Source organism: Orcinus orca, chromosome 20 (genome assembly GCF_937001465.1).
Source record: "Orcinus orca chromosome 20, mOrcOrc1.1, whole genome shotgun sequence".
In the NCBI taxonomy this organism is placed as follows: Eukaryota; Metazoa; Chordata; class Mammalia; order Artiodactyla; family Delphinidae; genus Orcinus; species Orcinus orca.
Window position 1 is genome coordinate 43620335 of NC_064578.1, and position 21636 is coordinate 43641970.

At 57.1% G+C, this 21636-nt stretch overlaps 2 protein-coding genes across 7 annotated transcripts; both read left to right on the forward strand.

The window, feature by feature from the left end:
• Positions 1-4919: 4919 nt before the first annotated feature.
• On the forward strand, positions 4920-9757 carry KIRREL2 (kirre like nephrin family adhesion molecule 2). Its single transcript, XM_049702751.1, has 9 exons — positions 4920-5018; positions 5237-5482; positions 5574-5706; positions 6008-6108; positions 6271-6490; positions 6955-7059; positions 7376-7476; positions 7826-7891; positions 9420-9757. Exons 1-9 carry the CDS (start codon positions 4920-4922, stop codon positions 9753-9755), a joined length of 1407 nt encoding a protein of 468 aa, XP_049558708.1. The 3' UTR covers positions 9756-9757.
• A 1847-nt stretch (positions 9758-11604) lies between these two features.
• Positions 11605-20991, forward strand: APLP1 (amyloid beta precursor like protein 1). Of its 6 annotated transcripts, none has more exons than XM_004284165.4 (17): positions 11605-11860; positions 12766-12909; positions 13737-13869; positions 14104-14216; positions 14449-14582; positions 14693-14877; positions 15339-15469; positions 15841-15915; positions 16783-16941; positions 17020-17148; positions 18068-18167; positions 19207-19314; positions 19561-19587; positions 19778-19848; positions 20090-20152; positions 20284-20427; positions 20544-20991. In XM_004284165.4, exons 1-17 carry the CDS (start codon positions 11732-11734, stop codon positions 20640-20642), a joined length of 1944 nt encoding a protein of 647 aa, XP_004284213.1. In that variant the 5' UTR covers positions 11605-11731; the 3' UTR covers positions 20643-20991. The 6 variants fall into 6 exon arrangements, with proteins under 6 accessions (XP_004284213.1, XP_012393842.1, XP_033269668.1 ...); XM_012538388.3 differs by having other exon boundaries at positions 19564-19587; XM_033413777.2 differs by lacking the exon at positions 20090-20152.
• The last annotated feature ends 645 nt before the right edge of the window (positions 20992-21636 follow it).

Genomic DNA, 21636 nt, shown 5'->3' on the forward strand with positions numbered 1-21636 from the left:
CTGTCTGTGCCTGTATGTTTCTCTGTTTTTCGCTTTCTGTCTCTGTTCTCATCTCTATCTCTCCCCCACCCCATACTCTGTCTCTCACGCACACCAGGAGCTCAATAAATATTTGTTCTCAGTCAGCCTTTGACTGTGTGTCTTTCTTTCATTTGTTTCTTCATCTCTGAGTCCTCCTGATGGTTCACATCTTTGGATTTTATAACCATATGCTGCTTGGCCTGCCCTCCCCACTCCAGTGTGTGCATACACACCCACATGGGATAAGCTGCTTCTGCCCGCTTATCTCCTGCAGGAATTGGAACTGCTCGTTTTCTCTCTCTCTCCCCCACTATGACCCCCATCTGGTCCTCATCCAGAAACAAGATGAGGCATCTGGCCTAAGTCCCCACATCTCCATCCTTGATGCTCCCTCTAATCTCTCTTCTTGCCTCCCATTCCTGACTCCTTGCCCTCCTCCCACATTCCCTCTCCCGACGCCCCCACGCCTCCTGGGGAATGGGCTGGATGCAGCGCCGTCACCAGATGGTATCCCTCGGGGCCAGGGCATAGAGCTGTCCATTGCTGGGACCTTTAATTAGCACAAACCTTCCACCCTCCACCTTGGATGTTTTCCTTCTCTGGATATTCCTGGGACCTCAGGCTCTCCATCTTTCCATGCTTGTGGCCCCAGAGAGCCAGAAAGGGGAAGTGATGTCAGGTGTCTGGAAAAACAGCCTTACTACCTGACTTCCACCCCAAGACTCAGGAGTCCTGGACCCAAGCTCATCCTGTTTCAAAATCCAGGGGCTGGATCCCCAAAACAAAAGCCAAGAGTTCTAGAAGTCTGGGCCCCCAGGATCTACCCTCTCAGACTCAGGAGTCGAGGCCCCTTCTTCCCAAGGACCTGGGAGTTCAGGCCTCCAATCCTTCCCACCCCCCCCACCCCCCATGCACACACAGGACTTAGGGCAGATGTTCACTGTCTGTTGATTTTCAAATCCTTCTGGTCCTGAGTGGGGGTGGGAGAGAGATTGGTGGTTAAATCCACTGACTCTAAGATTTAAGGCCAGATTTTCTGACCCCAGGTCATCCTTTCCCAACTACACTCTGCTGCAGGCAGGGGACCTAGTTGAGTCCCCAACTCCTCAGAAACTTGGCATTCAGGACATTAGCTTCTCAGTCCTCAGAGGTCTGAACCCCTAGTCTTAGAATCCTGGGGATCCATGCCCCTGCTATTCAGGGACACAAGAATCTGAGCTCAGGAACAACGGAGTGTGGAGCCCCAGTCCCTACAGGCTCAAGAATGTCAGACCCCCAGTCCCCGCTCTGTCGGCTCAGGGTCCCTCCCACCTGCTCGGCCAGCTGCGCAGCGCACCGCGGGCCGGCAGCGTGGGAACGCCCCAGCTGGGCGGCATGTAGCCGTCAGGACAAGCTGCGTGGTTCCCAGCCTCCCCGCCTGAGTCAGCCCGGACACCGCCGCCTCCCAGCCGTCGCCCGGCAACCACGGCCGAGTGGGGCGAGGGGGTGGTCCCGAACCGCAGGGTTCTGGGAAAGGAGGGGCTGGGGGCCTGGATTCCTGGATCTTAGGACGTGCTATGGTTTGCAGCGGTAGCAAGGCAGGCAGAGGGATATTTTGAGAAGGGGTTTTGAGGTGGGGAGAGCTGAACCTCCCCTTCTCGGAGGGTCCCAGCTGCCCCCCAGGCAAACACGGTGCCCTCTTCCTGACCCACCAGGCCAGAGGAGCCCCGGGCCCCGCTTCTCCGGGGCGCGGAAACTAGCGAGTCCCCAGGGGTTCCCATTTATAGCTCCGTTTCCACTCAGCGCGGTCCCTCCAGGACCCGGGCTGAGCAAGTTTCTTCCACTCCCTCCCCTCCCTCCTCCTCACCCCCAGCCATCCCCCAACCCCGGCAGGGTGCAGGTGTCCAACCCAGCCGGTACCCCCTCCTTCAACCCAGGTGTTCCAGCTCCCAGACTGAAAGGGCGCTGGGGTGTCCTCCCGCTGGGGGAACCCGGCCCTGCATGCCCCCATTCATCCGCTTCTGGGCCGCGGGAGTTTCTCAGCGGGAAGAGGGCGGGTCTCCCAGAAGGCGGGCCGGGGCGGGGCGAGGGGGATCAAGCCCTCCAGGGTCTCTCCGAGACCGAGCGCGCGGAACTGGCCTGCGTTTCAGAGCCGCGGAGCCTGCGGCGGAGCAGGCTAGGAGAACTCCGGGCCAGAGACAGGGGGTGCTGCTAGCCTGGAGAGAAGAGTTGGGAGCGAAGGGGACTCCAGGCTAGAGTGGTGGGAGGTGTGCTGCCGAGGAAGGAGCTGGCAGGGAAGCCAGTGCAACAGCAAGTCTGCTGGATCTTGGGGGACACACACTCAGGATGCTGGTCCCCGCACTCCTTGTCCTTCTCTTCTGCCTCAGAGGGCGTGCAGGTACCGCGAGGGGAAGGGGCAGAGGCAGATAAATACAAGAGAGGGTTGTTTGCCAGTTGTCGCTTTACTGTGGTAAGTGCAGCTGAGGGTTCAGACTCCTAGATCTGAGGGACCCTGGGCTTCTGGATCTGAGGGCAGAGGGGACTGGGGACTGAACTCCCTCCTGAGTGAGGGAACTCTTGAATGTGCTAAGCTCTGCTCCTCCGCCCCGTTCTCCTAGGCCTGTCACCCCACTTCCTGCAACAGCCAGAAGACCTGGTAGTACTGCTGGGGGACGAGGCCCGTCTGCCCTGTGCCCTGGGCGCATACTGGGGGCTGGTTCAGTGGACTAAGGATGGGCTGGCTCTAGGGGGCGAAAGAGACCTGCCAGGTGAGGCTGTTCTGTCTATTCAGGGAGGAGCTGACTCCAGGGTGAGGGTGTTGGGCTTGGGCTATGACTGAAGTTTCTATTTTGACGTTTTCAAGTTTGGGAAATGAATGGGCTCAAGGAAACATTTGGGAGTTCAGAATCTTCAGCTCCTTCTTTGGAGGTGACCCATAGGGTTTGGGAATTTTAATTTTTATTGTAAAATATTGCATAAGTGCAGAAAGGCTCATAAAACATAAATGGAAGATTTGCCAAATAATTCTAAAATAGACAGCCATGTAACGACTACCCAGGTCCATTGCCAGCTCCCCAGAAGCCCTCCTTGTTCCCTTCCCCTGTCATAGCCCACTCCCTCCCCACCCAGGAGGTAGTATCTCATCTGACTTTTATGACAATTGTTTTCTTGCTTTTTTTTTTTCTGAATTTGTCACACACACACACACACCCCACCCCCACCCCCCGCAAGTTTGCAGCGACTCTGGATTGGGAGAGGATTAGTGTCTCTCTGGCCCAGCACCCACTTTTGGTAGTGTCTTTCTGGTGTGGGATGTCTGGGGATGGAGGCCTGGGACCAAGAACTCAGAACCATGGTGTGACTGCCTTTTCCCTGACTCCAGGGTGGTCCCGGTACTGGATATCAGGGAATGCAGCCAGTGGCCATCACGACCTCCACATTAGGCCCGTAGAGATAGAGGATCAAGCATCCTACGAATGTCAAGCTACACAAGCAGGCCTCCGCTCTCGACGAGCCCAACTGCACGTGCTGGGTGAGGACCCAGCCCACTTGTCCCTGGGGAGCCCAGGCGGACAGCCAGTGCTAGCTGGGAATATGAGAGTCCGGGGAGAACGGAGGAGTGGTCGGTCGGAGCTGGGAAGATCAGGGTCTCTGGGCCCAGGATCCAGCTCTGACCTCAGATCCACCCTACAGTGCCTCCGGAACCCCCCCAGGTGCTGGGTGGCCCCTTTGTGTCTCTGGTTGCTGGGGTTCCTGCGAATGTGACCTGTCGGAGCCGCGGGGATGCCCGCCCCACCCCTGAGCTGCTGTGGTTCCGAGATGGGGTCCGGCTAGATGGGGCCACCTTCCGCCAGGTCAGGTCCAAGTCTCTGTGCCAGCCCTTGCTCATTCAGGGAAATTTGGGGGTCCACTCAGACCACAGGCTCTTCCAGAGGAGGCATGGGAGGGCAGGGATTCAAGGCTTGGGATCCTTGGTACGTACTTAAGTATAAGGGCTCTAGGGCTAGACTACCTAGGTTCAGATCCTGGCTCAGCCACTCGTTAGTTGATCTTCACCTTTCCATCCCTCAGTTTACTTATCTGTACAATGGAGTTAATAGTAGTATGCACCTCTAGGATAGCTGTGAGGATTAAATAAAGTAATATTTATAAATGCCTAGAAGAGCGCCTGACCTAAAGTAAGTACTACCTAAGGGTAGATGAAATCATCATTATTATTCATAACCTACAGACCCTGTTGAAGGAAGGAACCACTGGGTCAGTGGAGAGCATCTTATCTTTGACCCCTTCCAGCCACGATGATGGAGCCATCTTGGTTTGCCGGGCTCGGAGCCAGGCCCTGCCTGCGGGGAAGGACACAGCTATCACACTGAGCCTGCAGTGTGAGTGCAGTTGGACACTGGGCCTTGAGCCTGAGGTCCTTGGGGAAAGAGGCAGCTGGGGCCTGGACTTCAGGGTATGAGAAAGGAGAGGGCTGTGGACCTCGGGTCCCTGGGGGAATTGGGTACTGGAAGCCTAGACTCCTAGCTGAAAGGTAAGAGGGGACTGGGGACTCAGACTCCTGGGGTGGAGGACCTGAGAATTGGTCCACTAGGTCATCAATGGAGGTGTTGCATGTCCTTGCCCACCACTGACCATTGACTCACCTCTACAGACCCCCCAGTGGTGACTCTGTCTGCAGAACCACAGACAGTGCAGGAGGGAGAGAAGGTCACTTTCCTATGCCAGGCCACAGCCCAGCCTCCTGTCACTGGCTATAGGTGAGGACACAGATCATTTCTCCCCAGCCGGGAGTACAGTCTTGGGGAGGGCTGGGGCTAGGACGTGAGTAGGTGTGCTTCGGGAGCAAGGACAACACAGCCCACCACCTTCGCAGGTGGGCAAAGGGGGGCTCCCCTGTGCTTGGGGCCCGCGGGCCAATGTTGGAGGTAGTGGCGGACGCTTCGTTCCTGACTGCACCGGTGTCCTGCGAGGTCAGCAACGCACTGGGTAGCGCCAACCGCAGCACAGCGCTGGATGTGCGATGTGAGCAGGGGCGGGGCCATGGGTGTGGCCAAAGTGGGGTGAGAGAAATGGGACTGGGACTACGGTGAGGCGCGGCTCTGACGGACTGCGGGAGGTGGTGGGGCCCGAAGTAGGATTTAGGCGGGATTTGGCTGTGCTGGATCAGTACCAAAGTGGAGTAGGGGCGGGGCGCGAGCGGGGCTGGGGCTTGTGAGCCAGACGTACGAGCTGATTTGTGAACCGGGGGCTTAAACCCAATGGCCCTTGGGAGTGTCGTTTCGGAGTGGCTAATCCCAAGTCAGAAGTTGCATCCCTCCCTGGTCATGTGACCCCTCCTCTGTCTCCTCCAGTCGGGCCGATTCTGCAGGCAAAGCCGAAACCCTTATCCGTGGACGTAGGGGAAGACGCCTCCTTCAGCTGTGTCTGGCGCGGGAATCCTCTTCCACGGGTAACCTGGACCCGCCGCGGGGAAGCGCAGGTGAGGCCAGACCTGGGGCTTGTGGCCATGGCTAGCAGTAGATGGGGCTTTCTCCCATGGTCATGTCCCTGACGCCCCTTCCCTATCCCAGGTGCTGGCCTCCGGGCCCACGCTGCGTCTTCTCGCGGTGGGGCCGGAGGATGCAGGCGACTACGTGTGCAGAGCCGGGCCGGGGCTCTCGGGCCTGCGGGGTGGCGCTGCGGAAGCTAGGTTGACTGTGAATGGTGAGAAAGCGGTGCTTCCTAGTGGACCTGGCATGTCCTGGGATAAGAAGTGGGCAGAGGGGGCGAGGGCTAATGGGAGTGGGCGTGGCCTCGAGAAGGGGAGCTTAACTGACGGCTGGGGCCCTTGGATTGAAGCGGGACCTAGGGAAGGCAAGCCTCAGAGGGGTTCGAAGTTTGTTAAGAGGCTTGGCCTAGTTGGTCGGGGTTAGTGGGGAGTGCCCAGGCCTGGCCTCGCCTGCTTGAGAACGGGCCTTGGGTGGGCGGGGCCTCTCCTCTGATTGGTCCACAATCTCCAAACCAGCTCCCCCAGTGGTGACCGCCCTGCACTCTGCGCCCGCCTTCCTGAGGGGCCCCGCCCGCCTCCAGTGTCTAGTCTTCGCCTCCCCCGCCCCAGAAGCCGTGGTAAGGAAAGTTCCCACTCTCGTGACCCTTCCAGCGGTGATCCCAGACCTCCTAGCCGGACCCCCAAAACTGCTGGGATGATCTGTGACTTTCCCGACGCCTTGACCTCCTCTTCCCGCCCTCCTTCGTCTCCTCAGTGACCCTCCTCTTCTGTGCCCCCAGGTCTGGTCTTGGGATGAGGGCTTCCTGACGGCGGGGTCGAGGGGTCGGTTCCTGGTGGAGACTTTCCCAGCCCCAGAGGGCCGCGGGGGACAGGGTCCAGGCCTGATCTCTGTGCTGCACATTTCGGGGACCCAGGAGTCCGACTTTAGCCGGGGCTTCAACTGCACTGCCCGGAACCGGTTGGGCGAAGGAGGCACCCAGGTCAGCCTGGGACGTAGAGGTGAGACCCTGGGCCCGAAGACCCCAAATCTGAATATTTCAAGCCCCCAAAATGCCACAACCCCCAAACAGAGGACCCTCAAGTGCAGAGACCCCCAAACCTTGGGAGCCTCAAAACTATGAGTCCATTGAATCCTGAGATCCCCAAACAATAATTTCCCTCAAATACGGAATCCTAAACTAAGAGACCCCTCACACTTAGGGGCTCCAAAGAAGGCAACCTCCAAATATAGGCAAAGTAAAAATACCCTCAAAGTCTAAGACTCTCTAAAGCCAGGGAGTTTAAACTTGTGAAACCTCAAGTTCATGAGTCCTTAAACTCAAGGGACCCCAAGCTAGGGGACTGCAAAACTTGGAATCCCCAAACTTGGTGACCTTTGAACCCAGAGATTCCCTACAAAAGCCCCAAGCCCTGTTCCCCAGTTCCTGCTCTGCATCCTCAGGAACCCCCTCTTCTTCCCACAGACTTGCTGCCCGCTGTGCGGATTGTGGCTGGAGTGGCCGCTGTGGCCATGACTCTCCTTATGGCCGGCACTGGGGTGGCCCTCTGCTGCTGGTGCCACGGCAAGGGTCAGTACCTGAGCCCCACCGCAGGCCCATATACAGGCCCTGCCCACTGACTGGCCTGGCCTTGGGACCTGGTCCCAGTCCTGCCTCTCTAGACCCTCACTGGCCTTGGCTTACATCCAGGACCTGATTCCCTGCTCAAGCTCTAACTCCATCTCCTCAGGGTCACACACCCCTTACTCTCCTAGGCCAGAGTTCTCTCCCAGTCTCCCGACCTGATTTGCCCCAGTCCTCTCTCTTCCTGCGCACTGGTCTCCACAGACCGTGATCCAGCCCCATCGTTTACCTCTGCCCCCACCCCCAATGTCCCTGGCCTCAGCCTCTTTCTCCAAGCAAAAGAATCTGGTGCGAATCCCAGGGAGCAGCAACGGCTCCAGTTCGAGGGGTCCCGAGGAGGAGACAGGCAGCAGCAAGGACCAGGTAGGATGCCAGGGTCCCCAGACCTGACAGTACCTCAAGACCCAAATAGTAACCCAGTCCCAGTTGTGATCCCAGTCGCAACTGGGCGCCCCAAACTCAAAAAGAGCCGTAGTCCCAACAGGGATCCCCAGATCCAAATATCCCCCAAATCCAAATACACCCCTGACCCAATTATTCCCTAGACTCAATATGTCCCTAAGGCTCCTTGTTGTCCTGAGCCCAGACCCCAGCTCTCAGGTGCCCTTGGTCCCTCCTGCCTGGCCTCAGATGTTCAGCTGAGGGTCTCTGGGGTCTGGCAGTGGGGCCAGAGGATCCTCTACACTCCCTTTCACTAAGCACCCTACCCCAGGGCCCCATCGTGCACACAGACCACAGCGACCTGGCTCTGGATGAGGAGGGAGCTCTGGAGACCAAGGTGAGTGTTGGGAAAAGAGGGGCTCCCTTCACTGTATCTCCAGCTCTCTCTCCACTTCTTTCTTTTTATTTTTTATTTTTTTATTTTTGGCTGTGTTGGGTCTTCGTTGTTGCACACGGGCTTCCTCTAGTTGTGACGAGTAGGGGCTACTCTTCCTCGCGGCGCGTGGGCTTCTCATTGCAGTGACTTCTCTTGTTGCAGAGCATGGGCTCTAGGCATGCTGGCTTCAGTAGTTGTGGCATGCGGGCTCAGTAGTTGTGGCTCTAGAGCACAGGATCAGTAGTTGTGGCACACGGGCTTAGTTGCTCCGTGGTATGTGGGATCTTCCCAGACCAGGGCTCGAACCCATGTCCGCTGCATTGGCAGGTGGATTCTTAACCACTGCACCACCAGAGAAGTCCCTCTCTCCAATTCTGTTCCCTGCTTTTTCATTCTGTTGCCCCCAGAGCTGGCACCTAACCCCCTCCACCCACTTCTTGCTGCCTCCTGGGCTGTCTCACCCAACTCCAGTCTCAGTTTGTTTATCTGCTGACTATGCCCACATATCAGCCCCAGCCTTGGCCTCCATCTTGAGCCCCAGATCAAGGTTCAGTCTGCTTGTGCTTTCCCCAACACAGTCATGTTTCAGGCCTCCTAGATGCCTCTCCCTGGTTGCTTCACCCAGGCCCCTTCTACCTACCAGGTTCCACACTGGCCTCACATTTCCCCAAACTTGTACATCCTTTAGGGTCCCATCTCTTTTAGGCCCCACTGACCCCAGTCCCCAATCCAGAGCCCTTCTCTCTCTTCTCTGTACCTAGTACATGCTATTCTCTTGGCCCGAAACACTCCTACCTTTCTTCACATACCTACCTAATTCTCTCCATCATTCCTCTGGTCTCAACTCAAACGTTTCTGGTTCCAGAAAGCTCTTGCTTCCCTCCTCGTAGCCCTGATCATTCTGTCTGTGTTTCACCTGTCATAGCCATGACCACTGTGAGCTAGGCTTCCCCATCTCAGTCTGAAGATCCCCCCATAGCTGTCCCAGTCACTCCCTGAACTTCCTCCATCACAACCCTGACCTTCCTGGCTCTATCTAGTGATTCCTCGTTTCTCCTTTGGCCTGGATCTCCATGAGGACAGGGCTAGGTCTATCCTAGTGAGAGATGTCTAGGCATGCAGCACAGGGCATGACTCAGAATCAAAGCCTCAAGGCTGTTGGGCAAATGAATGAATGAATGTCTTGATCTCCATTTCTCTCTCTTGTTCCCTCTACATCTCCTTCCACACCGCCACCGCTCAGCAGGCCTATATCCTTCTGTCTCTGTCTTTCTCTGCCCATCTCCTCTGTCCCTTCATCTCTTGTCACTGTTTTTCTGTGTCACTTTGTTCATCTACCAGTCCATATGTCTCTGGATCTCTGACTGCTCCTGTTTCTATCTTTTCGTCTCCCCCTAGGTCTGGCTCTATCTCAGTGTGTCTCTCCATCAGTGACCCTCACCCCGCTGTACCCTTACATACCTTACCAAGTCCCATTTTGTCCCCTCAGGACCCAACCAATGGTTACTACAAGGTCCGAGGAGTCAGTGTGAGCCTGAGCCTTGGAGAAGCCCCTGGAGGAGGTCTCTTCCTGCCACCCTCCTCCCCTCTTGGACCTCCAGGGACCCCTACCTTCTATGATTTCAAAACACATGTGGGCATTGTCCCCCCCTGCAGGTTATATAGAGCCAAGGCAGGTTATCTCACCACACCCCATCCTCGAGCTTTTACCAGCTACATCAAACCCACATCCTTTGGACCCCCAGATCTGGCCCCCAGCACTCCCCCCTTCCCATATGCTGCCTTCCCCACCCCCAGCCACCCACGTCTCCAGACTCATGTGTGACATCTCTCCAACTGAAGAGTCCTGGGATCTTCAACTTGCCATAATGGATTGTCCTGATTTCTGAGGAACCAGAACAAGTTGGCGACCTTACTCTTCCAACATTGAACATTGAGGGGAGGGAAAGATCGTTACAATGGTCTGGGTCATTGATATACAGTCAGCTCAGCCAAAGGGGATGCCCCAAGTGGGAGCAAGAAGGCCACTGTGCCTACCTCTTCCCCTGTGTAAAAGAGATGCAAGATGGCACATGGACCCTCTGCAGAGGGATGGGGGGGCAGGGGGTGATGGGAGTTAGGGGCAGAGAAGGAAGTTGTTTCCCAACACTGAAAGAAGATATTTCAAGATGACCACCTGCATTGAGAAGAAAGGCAACATAAGGCAGATTAAGATGGAGGACCTGTCCTGGCTCTCCCCAAGGGGCACTTTGCTTCACCCATGGAATTGCAGCCAGAATGGCCATTCACCCCTGGGAATCCAAGATGGTCACTATCTTGATTTTTTCTACCTTCCTTAAAGGCCCTGGAAGAACTGGACCCAAGGAGTAAGGATAGGGTGAGAGCTGTTGTGGGGTTGGGGGGGGGGTGAGGGGTGGTGTTGGAATCTGAGAATGAGCATATTTATGTTTAATAAAAAAAGTTGCGAAGTGAATGTCTTAGAGATTCTCCTGGCATTATTACTGTCTATCAAAGAAGGGTTCCATCGAAGCTGCCCCAAGGCCCTTCTTCTTACCCTAGACTATGAAGTGGCTGTAGAAAAAACCGTGAGCCACCCCCCAGCCCTTTGCTACCCATTGAGCACTCTAGGCTCTTTTAAGATACATCTACACAAACATACATGCACAGATGCACACACATGACAGGACTGCCCCAGTCAGCCTGGGGAAGACAATTCTACAATGCATTTTGAGGAGACAAAGAAGTGAGCCCTGAAGGGGAGGGGGCGAAGGAGAGGCTAGGGGTGGGAAAATAGAAATGCCCTGATCCTTACAGCAAGGATGGGGGTCAACTCTTATCTTGAGGTGCTGGCTACCTGACTCAGCTCATCCTTAAAGAAAGGGTCTGGGGGCTTTGGTTCATGAATCCTTGATCTAGGAGTTAAAGGTCTAGATGACTGGGGTTCCTGGGTAGCAGAGCAGAAGGCCTGGACTCGTGCGTCTTAGGGAGAAAGGGCTGAGGGCTTGGTCTCTAGTCCTGAGAGAGAAGGTACCTGGGACCCAGGCTTCTGGATCTGAGGGAGAAGGGGACTGGGTCTCAAGTGCTATGTTCTTTTTTTTTTTGCGGTACGCGGGCCTCTCACTGTTGTGGCCTCTCCCGTTGCGGAGCACAGGCTCCGGACACGCAGGCTCAGCGGCCACGGCTCACGGGCCCAGCCGCTTCGCAGCATGTGGGATCCTCCCGGACCGGGGCACGAACCCGTGTCCCCTGCATCGGCAGGCGGACTCTCAACCACTGCGCCACCAGGGAAGCCCAAGTGCTATGTTCTTGATTGGGGAAACTTTGGAGGCCTGTATTCCTGGGACCTCAAGAGACGATTTGGGGGTGGGGGCCGCTCTCCAATGCTTGCATCCCTAGAGGAGAAGCGAGATGATTTGTGACTATCTGGATCCGAGGGAGGGGAACACTGGTGGTGAGAGTCTTGAGGGAGAACTCAAAATCCCCAACCAGGAAACCCGTGACCCAGACTCCTGCCTAGGCGCTTGCATGGGGTGGGACGCCTAGAATCTCAAGGCGGCGGGGGCCTGGCGCAGGTTCCCACCCGGGGTTTCCAAGCTTCTCCGCTGTGCGCAGAGCTGCCACGCTATTGTCCTGGCCAGGAAGGCGGGGCCAGCGCGGGGCGGGGCTGGCGGCGCCGGCGCAGCCCGGGGGCGGCGGGAAGAGGAGGCGGCGGCGGCCGTGGCGCTGGGAGCTCCTGTCACCGCTGGGGCCGGGCCGGGCCGGGCGGAAGTGCTGGGGACGTGAGGGCGCGAGGGCCGGGACATGGGACCCGCCATCCCCGCCGCTCGCGGTCTGGGCCCGCTGCCGCTGTTGCTGCCACTATTGCTGCTGCTTCTGCGCGCGCAGCTCGCCGTCGGGAGCCTGGCCGGTGGGAGTCCCAGCGCTGCCGAGGTGAGGCCCGGCCGGGTCCAAGGGGATGGGGGAAGGGGCAGGACCGGGCCTCTGGACCCCGATGCGGACGGGTCCAGAGCAGAAAGCGCAGTCTTTCCAGCTAGGTGGCCGGGCCCCCCGGCGCCGCTAACTGCACTAGGCATTCAGAAAACCGTAAGTCCAGGCCCCATCTCCTTCATCATCTGTCGTCCTAGTCCCTTCCAGCCCGCAGCGTAGGAACTGGCTTTTCCAGAGCCCCTGGTCCCAGAAGTCCAGCCCCCCCAGACCCTCTCGACCTAGGTGACTCAGCCCCAGACCCTTCCCACCTGAACAGGACCCACCAGGCAGCAAGGCACCTACAGCCAGGAATCTGGGCCCCCTGCATCCTCTGGACCCATATGAGGCCTCCCGCAAGGCTCCTAGGACCCAGAAGTCTAGGCCTCCAGCCACCGCCCCCCAACCCAGGATGTAGCTCTCCATCCCTCAAGGACTTGGTGTCCAGGCCTGCAGGGCCCTGAAACCAGGCCTTGTGGTCTTTGCACCCGAGAATGCGAGCATGAGCTAGGGATGGAGGGAGGAGGGGCCAGAACGCCTGGGTTCTGACCTCCTCCCCCGCCATTCACGTTTAACCCTTTCAGCTCTAGTGCGGCTGAGCTGGGGTGAGGGCGGAGCCTGTCTCCGCGGCAACAAGGCCGCGAGAATCCCGGGGGACCCGGGTCGCCATAGCAACGGCAGAGCTGGGGCGCCCCCGCCCTGTGGGAGCTGTTTCCCGGGGAACCGACCGTCTATGGAGGCGGTGCGCGGTGCTTGGTGGAGGGGGCTGGTGCTGGGGGTGTGAATATCTGGGTTCTAGGGAGCAAAGGACCAGGGGAGTCACATGCCCGCGTCCCCCGTGCCCTCGCTGACCCCTCCGTCCCCACCCCCAGGCCCCAGGGTCTGCTCAGGTGGCTGGACTATGCGGGCGCCCAACCCTTCACCGGGACCTGCGTACCGGCCGCTGGGAACCAGACCCACAGCTCTCACGACGCTGTCTCCGGGACCCGCAACGCGTGCTGGAGTACTGCAGACAGGTAGGCGGGACCTACTGAGAGGGGCGTGGCCAGCAAGAAAAGGGATCCAGCTTGGGGCCGGGTCGCGCGTGAGAAGGTAGTCGTGCAAAGACAAGGTCCAGGGAGATGAGGGATCCAAGAAGGCATGGGAAACTAGGGGACGTGGCCAAAAAAGAGGCGAAGTTAGGATAGGACAGGACCTGTTTCTGAGAAACTAGGTCAGGAAAGGGGAAGAACCGTGCAAAGACGGCCCGCTGAGGAAAGTGTCCAGTGAAGAGACAGAGTTTAGCAATAATGTGGTGGACTCCTTAAAGAGCAGGTGTAGGTGGACGTGACCAAAGGAGACGCGGGGCTAAGACAAAAAGACCTTTGGACCGGCGTGCCTGGGAACGGGGTGGAACCCAATGAGAGAGTGGAAAGCTAGGAGGCGTGGCTATGAAAGCAGGTCTAACACAAAGAAAGGATACTTACTGAGAGGCCAGAGAGAGAGCCGAGGCTTAACGAAGGGAGGAATCTATGGGGAGATAAACCTGATAGGGGGAAGGGGCAGAGGCGACTACAAGAGAGGTGGGCTTAGAGGGATTGAGTTTTTGGGCAATGGAGGGACCTTCGTAAAGAAACTGGACAGGCAAAGGGGCGGAGCCTAAGGATGGCGTGGCTTAAGGGAGAGGTACTAGGGGGCGTGGCCAACGGGCTTGAGGGGCTTAGATATCTAAGACCTGTTCTACAGAGAAGCGGGGCCTAGGGAGGAGAGGTCCTTATGAATACTAGAGACTTGAAAAGGGACATGGCCAGTGCAGAAGCGCAGGCGGGGCCGTGGGTTGATCACCCCCACCCGGTGCCCCCAGATGTACCCGGAGCTGCAGATTGCACGTGTGGAACAGGCGACACAGGCCATCCCCATGGAACAATGGTGCGGGGATGCCCGAGGTGGCCGCTGTGCCCACCCCCACCACCAGGTTGTGCCTTTCCGCTGCCTGGGTGAGTCACAGGCTGGGGGAGGGGAACGGAAGGAGGCGGGGTGGGGGTGGGGGTGGTGGAGGGGCGTCTCCGAGGGGTGAGATTCTGGCCCTGGTTTCAGGTTCACATTAGGGAGATGGATGCCTGGGTCCAGAGTGGGACAGAAAAGCCTATGAGGATAAGACATCTGGATTCTGAGGAGGGTAGGGCTAGTGGCTGCGGCAGTGTCTCACATCGATGACTCCCATTTGCCAGAGGGTGAATTTGTGAGTGAGGCCCTGCTGGTGCCTGAAGGCTGCCGGTTCCTGCACCAGGAGCGCATGGACCAGTGCGAGAGTTCAACCCGGAGGCGTCAGGAGGCACAGGAGGTCAGGACCCAGCCCACTCATTCTCACCGCCCCCCAGAACCCAGGGATCCAGTCCTCTAACACCCTCCTCCTCCAGAACCCAAGAGTCTGGGCCTCAGCCTTCTCTTCCCAATGGGACAGAACCAGGAATCCAGGCTCCCAGCCCCATCAGCCCCCAAGACCCAGGCATCCAGGCTACCCCCTACCTTCTGTTACCCCACAGTCCTGGCATCTGGGCCCACTCTTCCCACAGGCCTGCAGCTCCCAGGGCCTCATCCTGCATGGCTCGGGCATGCTTTTGCCCTGTGGCGCGGATCGGTTCCGAGGTGTGGAGTATGTGTGCTGCCCCCCTCCAGTGACCCCCAACCCGTCTGGGACAGCAGTTGGGTGAGTGGGAGGGAAGCCTCCATGCCCAACCCAAGGCTCCTGAGGCAGCAGATGGAAGCCTGGGGGCCTGGGCCCAGGTTCTCATTGCCTTGGGTCTTCTGCTCCCTCAGGGATCCTTCCACTCGGTCATGGCCCCCCGGGGGCAGAGTTGAGGGGGGTGAGGATGAGGAAGAGGAGGAATCCTTCCTACAGCCAGTAGATGATTACTTTGTGGAGCCCCCACGGGCTGAGGAGGAAGAAGAGGAGGAAAGAGTCCCACCCTCAAGCTCCCATCCCCCTGCAGGGGTCAGCAAAGGTGAGGCAGGCTCGGAACCCCCAGTCCCCTCCACCCTTGGGGGAGGATGATTTAAGGGAGCCTTGGTATAGGGGCCTCTTTGGGAGGGACCTGTGGGGGAGAAGCCCTGTTGGGGGAAATGGGAGGGATGGGAATGGCTTTGAATAAAGTAGAGCTGGAAGGGGCAGCCTGTGAGGGATGCAAAGGGGGAGGGTGGTTTGGGGGTGCCCAGAAGTGGAGGAGTCATTTGGCAGGTCTGAAGGATTATTGGGGGGAAAGCTTAGAGGATAGTGTAATGGATTCCTAAGCTTTACAAGAACAGGCCCAGTTCAGAACCACATTTCGCACGAGGCCAGGCAGCAGCTATGGCTGAAGTGAACACATGAGGGTCTCCAGTGCGCTCTAGGAAATGCAGTTCTCTGGGAAGGGAAGGAGACCTGGAGCTGGGCTTCTGGCTGACTCCCTGGTTCCTGGCCTTGCAGTGACTCCCACCCCGAGGCCCACGGATGGTGTGGACGTGTACTTTGGCATGCCTGGAGAAATCAGCGAGCACGAGGGGTTCCTGCGGGCCAAGATGGATCTGGAAGAGCGCAGGATGCGTCAGATTAACGAGGTGATGGTGCTGGGGGCCCCAGGACCCCCCATAACGCAGAGCTCCCTAAATACCAGGAAATTCCTCAGGGACACATTGAGACTATCTTTAAAGAGTCCCCAAGTCCCCATTAACCCCCAGTCCTCAACACCCCCCCTAAGATGACCAGGGATCTCTGACCCACCTAGAATCCCACTGAGATGCCACCAGATTCTATGGAAACTCTGATGCATGGTACTCTTCCACTTTAAATTCTTTCTGAATCCTCTCGGGAATCCAAGAGGCAGAGGGACTTAAGGGATCTGGAGACTCTGAGGAAGGATGGGGGCGGGGGAGATGCAGTGGGTAGAGCAGGGTGGATTCTAGGATCCTGAAGCTCGCCTTGTCCCCAGGTGATGCGTGAATGGGCCATGGCGGACAACCAGTCCAAGAACCTGCCTAAAGCCGACAGACAGGCCCTGAATGAGGTAGGACAGCCTCCAGGGTGTCCTGCTCAGGCCTGTCCACTCCCTGGGGCACACTGGCTTTGTCTGGCCTCATCCAGTTTCACCCCTTCCTACTTGCGCGGGCCTCTCCGGGCCCCACCCTTACACTCGGCTCGGGCCCCTCTTGGCCTACATCTAACCCGACTTTGCTTCCCTCCTCTTCCCACTGGCCATGTTTTGCCCTGTCTTAACTTGATCCTAGCCTCTGAGGGCTGGCTCTGGAGGCCTCTCCCAAGCTGGGCCCCTGCAGACACAGCCCGGTCCTTCTCAGCCTCTCTGTGATGCTCGGCCCTGCTCCCTGACTCTGATCCTGCCCCTGTAATCTCCCTTTTACTCAGTCCCTCCTCAGTAGTCCCAGCCTCATGACTCTCTGCCCCACCTCTCTCAGCCTCACTTTAGTACCGCCCTACCCTGTGTAGACCCCACTTGTCTGCGCCCCATTACTTGACTCTTGCTCCTACCCAGCTCAGTCTTATTTAGTTACAGCCTGTCTCCAGTGGGTCCTGCCCAGGCCTGAGCCCTACCTTTCCTACAATACTTGGCTCCTTTCATCTCGACACAGGCCAGCTCTGTGCCTAGACTGTTCCCACCCATGTAGTGAACACCTTCAGCGGGGCTCCCAGCAGGCCTAGCCCTGCCCCCACTCCACCTGACCCTGAAGCCCCAGCTCCACCAGTCAGTCTCCTGTCATCTAGTCCCACCCCAGGTTGACTGTGCCCAGGCCTAGATCCACTGCACGCCTCCCTCTCCCCCGCCACTTGACCCCATAGCCCTACCCTTCCAGACTGCCTTTGACCCGGGTTTCACCCCACTACACCTCTCCTGGCCCTGTGCCCACCCCCTCGCCAGCACTTCCAGTCCATTCTGCAGACCCTGGAGGAGCAGGTGTCTGGTGAGCGACAGCGCCTGGTGGAGACCCATGCCACCCGAGTCACTGCCCTTATCAACGACCAGCGCCGGGCCGCCTTGGAAGGTTTCCTGGCGGCACTGCAGGAGGATCCGCCTCAGGTGCGGGAGCCGTGGGGGCAGAGGGCCGGGGGTGGAAAGGGCTGGGGCAGGCCTGGGCAGCCTTCATCGCTTCCACAGCCAGAGCGCGTCCTGCTGGCCCTGCGGCGCTACCTGCGAGCAGAACGGAAGGAGCAAAGGCACACGCTGAGGCACTACCAGCACGTGGCTGCCGTGGACCCCGAGAAGGCCCAGCAGACGCGCCTCCAGGTGCTCAGGTTCTTCCAGCTCCCAGATTCTCAGCTAGCCCTCAGACCCCGGCCTCTGGGACCCCATCCCTCTAACTCTTCTCTTGCCCCTCATCCCTCTTTCTATCCCTTGGACCTCCTTCCTATCCCTGGAACCTCCCCCTTCTGTGCTTGGGACCCACTCCAGTCCCTCAGATCCTTACTTCTTGACCCTGGAATGCTGCCTCCCCGACCCCTGTGCCTTTGACCCCTTTCTTGAATTCCCACTCTCTGTCCCTCGACCCCACTTCTTGTCCCTTGGATTCTTCCTTTCCTAGAATCCCCCTCCTGTGCCTTGAACCCTGTTCCTGCCCCTCAACTCTCCTTTTTCCCTAACCCAACTTGTTCTCCCTGGAACCCTTGCTCTGTGCCCTCAGATCCTAATTCCTGTTTCTTGGATGTCCTCTTCCTGTCCCAGAATACTCCATTCTGTGCTCTTGAACTCCAAGTCTTGCCCTTGAACCACATCATTTCTATATGACCCTCCAATTCTTCCTTCTTCAGAACCTCCTCAAGCCTCACTTCCTATTCCTCAGACCCTACTCTCTGCCCCTCCTACCCACTTACCATCTTCTATACCATATTCCTTGTACCCTATACTTACCTTGTCTCCTGTGCCCCACCTTTCCTAGCAGCTACTCCTTTTCCTTCTTCCTTACTTTCTTTCCCAAGACTCTCACAGCCTGTCTTCTGTACATCTTTTCCTTTTCATTGTATTCCACTTCTCCTTCTCCAGTTTCCTTCCTCCCATGGCCAAGTTCCTGCCCTTGTACCCTACTTCCTGTCCATTGTATGTGCTAATTTTGCTTGGACCCTCTTGACCTTCCTCCTTCACCCTGCCTCCGTTTCCCCATCTCTAGCCTGCCCTGCTCAGTTCATCCCTCGTACTCACTCCCCCACAGGTGCAGACTCACCTTCAAGTAATCGAGGAAAGGATGAATCAGAGCCTGGGGCTGCTTGACCAGAACCCCCGCCTGGCTCAGGAGCTGCGGCCCCAGATCCGTGAGTGCCCAGTCCTGACCCCCAGCCTTTGACTCCCCTTCCATTTCAGCTCTCTATTCCTGTGTAACAAACTGCAAAATGTAGTGGCTTAAATCAACCACTTTCTTTTCTTTTCTTTCTTTCTTTTTTTTTTTTTTGAGTTTGGAAAACCAAGGTTTATTCCAGTCTTTCTTTAAATTTAAATGGTCCACAGTCCTTCAAGGACCTTCATTAGCATCACTTGAAAAGTTTGTTAAAAATGCAAGTTTAGGGACCTCACTCCACACCTATTGAATCAGAATCTTTTGAGACATGGATGGAAAATTTGCATTTAACAACTTCCTTGAGTAATTCAAATGCACACTGAGGATAGGAAATCTTCATCTTCTGGTCATAGGACAGCATGGACCAGGTATTATAGCTGTATTAAATCGACCATTTTCATTGCTCATGATTCTGCCGTCTGCTCTGGGCTCTGCTGGGTGCTTCTTCTGCCGGTCTTGTCAGTGGTCAAGCATGTCACTACATTTGGCTAGCAGGTCAGCTAAGGGCTGGGACTCTGGCACAAATGAGCCTCTCTCCCTCTCTGTGTAGGCTCGGGGCCTCTCTTCTCCATGGAGCCCCTCCACGTGGTCTGTCCAACAAGGGAGCTGGACTTCCTACATGGTGGTTCAGGCTCCCCATACCGTGCAAGTGGAAACTGTCAGGTCTTCTTAAGACTTGGGCCCACCTTCTGTAGGTTAAAGCAAGTCACAAACCCAGTCCAGATGCAAGCTGCAGGGCCTTCACAAGAGCATGAATACCAGAAAGTGTAACCCCCAGATCTACTGCGACTTCCTCCTGGATGTCCCATGCCAAACCCTAATTCTCCTGCTCTTTAAGGAGGCTGTTCTCTTGAACTTCAACCTCCATCCTCCAACGCTCAGCTCCACTTCCCCAGGTCACACGTATGGCTCCCCCCTCCGATCGCTCTATTGTTAGGATGCCATCCATTCACCCATTTTTGTTTTGTGGATTCCTGTGCTCACAACCTCACCACCTTTCTGCATGTTCCCCTCAGAGGAACTCCTCCACTCTGAACACCTGGGCCCCAGTGAATTGGAAGTCCCTGCCCCGGGGGGCAGCAATGAGGACAAGGGTGGGCTGCAGCCCCTGGATTCCAAGGATGGTGAGTTAACCCAAATCTACATAATCCCAGACTTTGGGGTACAGGTCCCCAACCTCAATTCTAATCCCCTAAAATCTGGGGGTGTCTTAGCCACCACAGTGAGTGGAAGAGGGTGGGAAGGAATGTCTGAGGTTGTAGAGGCCTCTGTAGGATCCTCGGCCCCTGGGAGGGGGCTTCCCCACACTATCTTTGGTGATGCTCTCCTCTCTTCACTGTTCCACCTGTCTTGCCTCCTCTGACTGCCAGCAGACACCCCCATGGCCCTTCCAAAAGGTGAGTATCTCACAGAGTAGCCCCCAGCCACCAAATCCCTCTGAGTCCTTGAGCCCAGAATGGAAGAGGGCCCGTACACGGGGAACCCCAGGCCTCCTGGGGTGGAGTCTGGTGCCCCTTCTGACCCCCTCTTCAGGCGGGGGTAGCACCATTCTGGACTCTCAGGAATGAGATAGGATTTGGGGGGTAGGGTCCACAGAACAAGATGCTGCATCCTCTGAGAAAGAGAAGATGTCCCCCCTGGAGCAGTATGAACGAAAGGTAAGTTGGTCGGACCCACAGGCATCGGAGGGAGGATGGGCCAGGGGGCCTGGACTCCTAGGTCTGAAGGAGGAGGGTGCTAGGGGTTTGGGTTCCTTGGCCTCAGAGGAAAGAAGGGACTGAGGACATGGACTTCAGGGTCCTAGGGAAGAAGAGGGCTGGGGGATGCCCTCTCGGGGCCCAGGGGAGGGGGAGGCAGGGGCCCAGACTTCTGGGTCCCTGACACCTCCTGCTCCCCCAGGTGAATGTGTCTGTTCCAAGGGGTTTTCCTTTCCACTCATCGGAGATTCAGAGAGATGAGCTGGTAAGAGGAGGAATATTGTGGGTACTTAGGGGAAGAGGTCAGAGGTCAGTGGCTAGGCTGTGACTCCCAAAGCCACACAGGGCCCTGGTGAGCCTCCAAGATGACCCCGGCCCCATCTCCTCTCCCTGCAGGCACCAGCTGGAACAGGCATGTCCCGAGAGGCTGTGTCTGGTCTGCTGATCATGGGAGCGGGTGGTGGCTCCCTGATCATCCTCTCCATGCTGCTCTTGCGCAGGAAGAAACCCTACGGGGCTATCAGCCATGGAGTGGTGGAGGTGAGAGGCAAAGAGACCTGGAATGGGGAGGACTTCCAGAGCCTGGGAGTAGAGTGGCTGTGAGGTCTGCGGTCAGGCCCCTGGGGCCCACTCTGCCTCCTCTGCCCCTATTGCAGGTGGACCCCATGCTGACCCTGGAGGAGCAGCAGCTGCGTGAACTGCAGCGTCACGGCTATGAGAACCCCACCTACCGCTTCCTGGAGGAACGACCCTGAACCAGCCCCCTTCACCCCTTTGGCTGAGCCCAGACCTTCCCTCTTCCTGAGCCCCAGAACCCCAGCTCCCAGCCTGGGAGAGGGGTCTTGAAAAAGTTCATTTCACACCCTTTGTGAGGGGGCTGGAAATTCTTATTTCCCCTGTCCAATTCCAAATTTAATCCCTAAGAAATCCCCAGGTATTCCCAGCTGCCTCCCCGCTTGGGACCTCCTCACTTTAATTTATTTTGTACATTTATGTATTGTTCCTTAGGGTGGCCACCAGTTGGTCCCACTGTCTGTTGTTCCCTGGAATTCACCCTCCCACGTGTCCCCCACTAATATCCCAATAAAGTCCTCTTCCCCACCAGGCCATCCTCCGTCTCTGTGGGGGAATCAGGGTGTAATCAGCTCTGGACATTGGTGTGCAAGCCCGCCCAGACCTCCTTCACCTCTTTAAACTGTTGGAGAGATCTTTAAATCTGGGCGGGGCCTTGGGAAGGGGCGGGGTCTAGAGATCTAGGCTAGGCTCCTACCCAGGAGCTTTCCGTGGTACTGAATGGGCAGCCACTTCTAAGCCTGTATCAGCTGGGTTCCAGGGTGGACTCCAAGGAGGCTGGGCTCTAGCAAGTTTCCCCTGCCTCCCACTCACCCTCATACACAGTCACATACAACATCCACCCCCAACCTGTGAACTCGATGAGGGACAGGGAATCTTGAACTGCTCTTCCCATTCTTGAGTCTTAAGCCCTTCTGGGGGAGGTGATAAGAATCCCCTTGGAGTGTGGAAATCCAACCATGTGTCCCAGAGAGGGTTATGTGATGTCTGCAAGTGCATCGCATTTTGTGACATGTCAGAGTTGTCCCTCTACATATACTGTTACCTGTCTCAAGAGGGTTGTTACGAGGATTAAAAGGAGTGATATTTGTTGGGACATTAGAATTGTGCCTGGCATTTCGCAAGTACTTGTTGAATAAATTCTAAAATGACATGGCAGCAAACATTCATACGGCA